This window comes from Gallinula chloropus, assembly GCF_964237585.1.
Source record: "Gallinula chloropus genome assembly, chromosome: 25".
Taxonomy (NCBI): Eukaryota; Metazoa; Chordata; class Aves; order Gruiformes; family Rallidae; genus Gallinula; species Gallinula chloropus.
Window position 1 is genome coordinate 3,265,964 of NC_140110.1, and position 4,627 is coordinate 3,270,590.

General features: G+C 52.6%; 1 protein-coding gene across 1 annotated transcript; it reads right to left on the bottom strand.

Moving 5' to 3' along the window:
• Positions 1-3,231: 3,231 nt before the first annotated feature.
• Positions 3,232-4,155, bottom strand: LOC311200959 (olfactory receptor 14A16-like; the record flags this gene model as incomplete). Its single annotated transcript, XM_084275259.1, has 1 exon — positions 3,232-4,155. One exon carries the CDS (start codon positions 4,153-4,155, stop codon positions 3,232-3,234), a length of 924 nt encoding a protein of 307 aa, XP_084131385.1.
• Positions 4,156-4,627: the final 472 nt, after the last annotated feature.

The following is a 4,627-nucleotide window of genomic DNA, read 5'->3' on the forward strand; positions in this document are numbered from 1 at the left end:
TTCAGCACTGTATTAATGCCCTAAACCTCACTTTTTTCCCCCCAAATGCCCCATATCCAACCCAGCATTCCCCTACATCATCCATACGCCCCTCTCCCATCACCCATGGGTGCCTCCACCCCTTAAACCATACCCCAGTTCACCCTTAACCCCCCAGCTCCTCTGGTGGCCCACCGGCACCCCCATTGCCCCCCCTTTCTCCCTTTTTTCCCCCAAATCCCCTCATATCTCACCCAAGCATACCTCTACATCCCCCTGATGCCCTCCCCTCAGCAATCATGGGTGCCCACCATGCCTTAACACCCCTCAGCCCGCCCTTAATCCTTCCCAGGCACCCTGGCAGGCACCCCCCTGCCCTGTATCCCACTCAACACTCCCTTCTGCCAAAAATCACCCTTATACCCCCCCCAGCACTTCCTATGCCGTCCCCAGACTCACTCCATAACTTACGGGTGCTCCCTCTCCCTCCCCAGCACTACATTACACCCCCAGCACAACTGACAGCTTCAGAACACCCCCATAATCCCAGCTTCCCTCTTTTCCTCCTAAAATCCCCCCTCTATCTCCCCCCAGCACCCCCTAAGCCCCCTGACCAAATGTCCCCCCAGCCACCTATGGGTTCTGCCCCACCACTTAACCCCCACCCACAGCCCAACCTTAAACCTACCCAGTACCCCTGCCTGCTCCTCAAACCCACCCATAATGCCCAACCGCCCTCCCTTCCTCCCCAAAATCATCCCACATCTCCAGCAGCACTACCCTACGTCCCCCACACGTCACCCCGCCAAGCACCAACGGGTTCCCCCAGCCCCACTTAAGCCAAACATTAGCACCACAGCAAACTCTGTACACCCCAGCCCCGTATCACTCCCTCAAACCCCTTCCTTTTCCCTTTCAAATTCCACCATATCTCCCCCAGCACCCTGCACCAACCCCTACAGTCCCCTTAGCAACAATATGTCCCCCCCCCAACCCCCACACCATTCTTAACCTCCCAAGCATGGTTATATCCCCCAAAACACCATACAACTCCCAAACAATTCTGTAGCAGGGGGATAATATGGTGCTGAGGGAGTATGCAAGTAAGTACTTGGCAGGAGAAAGGTCTCTTCTATGCCAGTGCTGAGATCAGCCATGTTTAATCTTGTATTGACCATCTGGTTTTGACTTGTCCTTCTTCCGCTGACTCATTTTGCTCCTGGGAATGAGCTGTTGGCCCTGAGCCTGTTTATCTGCAGACAGGGAAGGGACTGACATGGAGAGAAATAAAATGTGTGTGTTTGGAATAGCAGCCACACACAGTGCAGTGGTTTAGGCCTGGTTGGAGGCCAGATGCCCACCAAAGCTGGTCTATCACTCCTCTTTTTTAGTTGAACAGGAGAGAAAATATATATAGAGAGAGGCTCAAGAGTCAAGATAGGGACAGGGAGAGATTATCCTGCAATCAATGACATGAGCAAAACAGACTGAACCCAGAGTGAAAGAAAGCAAACTCTAATTTATTACACTACACTACACACACAGTGGCACCAGAGTCGGATAATGAGAAGCATGACCAGATCTTAAAGCACTTCCCCCACCCCTCCCTTAGCAGACTTCCCTTTAGTCACGATTTCACACCCTTTTTCCCCCCACATCGTGGTACGGGGGGTGCAGGGACTGGGAAAATGGGGACTATGGTCAGTTCCTTGCAAATTGGTTTCCTCCTTGGCTGCGGGGGAGCATTGATTCCACACACCCTTCCCCTACTGCACCGTGGGGTCGCACCCATGGCAGACAGTCCTTCAGCAACTTCCCCTTTCCCACAGGGCTTCAGCTCTTCCCCAGCTGCCCCAGCATGGGTCACTGCTATCTATGCAGTCACAAATCACAATGTCTCTCAGTCCCAGTCCTCCACGGGGTCACCAGCCTCCCCCCAGCAAACCTGTTATGAGCAAATCTCTCCCTCGCTCATCTCTGTGTCTCTGTCTCTCCCCATGGGCTGAAAGTGCTGGCAGGGACTTGCTCCAACACGGGTCACAGCATCTCCTGTATATCTCCCCCTGCTCCAGCGTGGGGCCTCTCCAGGGGCTGCAGGTGGGGTCTGGCCCTTTTCCATGGGCTGTGGGGTATCATTTCTCCTATATGTGATTCCCAGAGGAACTGTGACCATCGCTGATGGGCTCAGTGCTGGTCAGCAGAGCCTCTGGCCTTCAATTGGCCAATGTTTACTCTCTGGGGCCTGGAAAGAGCTTCCAGCTGCTTCTTGCTGGAGCCATTTTCTACAACTCCGCCTTCTCCACCAGAACCCAGCTATGCAGAACTGCAACAGGTACAGAACATGGAGGAAAGTGGGTGAGCTGCTGGCTTTGTGCTTGCAGGAACAGCTGGTAAGCAGGGAAAGACAGCAGTCTAAGCTGTCAGTGTGGGGTGAGAACCAGCTGGAAAGGGCTCTGGGTGCCAGCAGCCTGCAGGGAAGCAGGCACAGGCCTGGAGGAGTGCGGGACGGGCCGTGGTGCAGATGGGCAAAGTTCCTGGCCATGCTAAAGAAGCCTGATAGAAACGAGATCTTTGGCCCTTTGCCTATGGCTGATGTCCCTGCCACAGAGGCTTCAGAGGAGACACATTGTCCTCATGGCCATGGAGCATCGTTGCCTCCTTGCACCCATCCCAGGGGAAGCAACCATGTGTCCTTCCACTGTCCTTCCCTTGCTGTCACACTCCTCTTATCCCAAGAAAGAGCCCTGAGGCACAGGTGAGGGTCAGGATCTCCCTGCCCAGGGGCTGGGGGTCAGCACTGGCATTTCTGCTTCATTAGACCAAGCCAGTGTGTCCTCAGCATCAGAGCTGCCTGCGCTTTGCCTGTGTTTGTCCTCATGGCCTCCAGTTGTCTGCTCTAACGAGCCCATGGGGAGGCTTTGTCAGTAATGGCTGCCAGTGGGGCCTGTTAGTGCTTCAAGGTACGTTGGGCATTACTCCTGACTTAAATTCTTGAGAGGATTCTTCACTTTCCCCTTGGTATCTGAGGTCTGTGGACTGAGAAGAAAATACATCATTAACATCCATAAACCCATTAGAGCATGTCTCTTCAAGTCTTTCTCATTAAAGAACCCAAGACTTCTACAACTAATTGGATTTAAGGTTAGCTTAGACAAATTAGAAGAAAAAAAAAAAAGAACTAAAAACACTACTAAAGAGAGAGTGGTGATAACATGACTTATATGGTTGGTCAAGTGAGCAGTTTATTGCTGCTTAGAAACATCCAGTCCTCAGTTTCCACATGGCATCCTTGAGCTCCTGGTTCCTCATGCTGTAGATGAGGGGGTTCACTGCTGGTGGAAAAACCGAGTAAAGAAATGACACTGCCAGGTTCAAAGACATGGATGAGAAGGTGAGGGGCTTCAGGTAGGCAAACATGCCAGTGCTGAGAAGCAGGGAGACCACAGCCAGGTGAGGGAGGCAGGTGGAAAAGGCTTTGTGCCGTCCCTGCTGCGAGGGGATCCTCAGCACAGCCCTGAAGATCTGCACATAGGACACCACAATGAACACAAAACACCCAAAAGCTAAACAGAGACTGACCACAATGACTCCAGTTTCCCTGAGGTAGGCATCTGAGCAAGAGAGCTTGAGGATCTGGGGGATTTCACAGAAGAACTGGTCCACAGCATTGCCATGGCAGAGGGGCAGTGAAAATGTATTGGCTGTGTGCATCAAAGCATTGAGAAACCCACTGCCCCAGGCAGCTGCTGCCATGTGGACACAAGCTCTGCTGCCCAGGAGGGTCCCGTAGTGCAGGGGGTGGCAGATGGCAACGTAGCGGTCATAGGCCATGACAGTGAGAAGACAGTACTCTGTTGTGATCAAAAATACAAAGAAAAAGAGTTGAGCCACACATCCTGTGTAGGAAATGACCCTGGTGTCCCACAGGGAATTGGCCATGGCTTTGGGAACAGTGGTGGAGATGCAGCCAAGGTCAAGAACAGAGAGGTTGAGGAGGAAGAAGTTCATGGGGGTGTGGAGGCGGTGGTCACAGGCTATGGCTGTGATGATGAGGGCATTGATTATTAGGGCAGCCAGGTAGATGTCCATGAAGAGGCAGAAGTGCAGGAGCTGCAGCTCCCGTGTGTCTGCAAAGGCCAGGAGGAGGAACTGGCTGATGGAGCTGCTGTTGGACATCTGCTGCCATCAAGTGGGGAGAGCTGTCCAAGGAAGAAAAGGCAGAGAGAAATTAGGGAACTTTTCTTTGAGGAAAAACTTTTCTAATTCACTTTGACTCTCTGTATTCAGAAGGACTTTTGGCAGGTCCCCGTTGGGAGCTTTGCTTTGTGCTGGCTTGAGTGTGCCACTGCTGGGAGGAGGGTCAGCTGTGGCTCTCGAGAACTCAGTCCTGCCTGGCAGCAGTCAGTAAATAGAAGGATGGTGTGATCTCAGACTAAATCCCCTGTGGATTGGAATGAGCTTTTCAGCACTGTCACTCCAATTTCACCTGATAGCAGAGCAAAGCTTTGTAGCTATAGATGGACGTCCTGAATTGAGGGTCAACTCAGTGTCATCCCCAGCATTGGACATGCCCAGAGCCCCAGGTAACAGTGGGACAAAGGCAGCAAGGACAGAAATTGAAACAGCGAGAAATGCTCCAGCCAAGGCT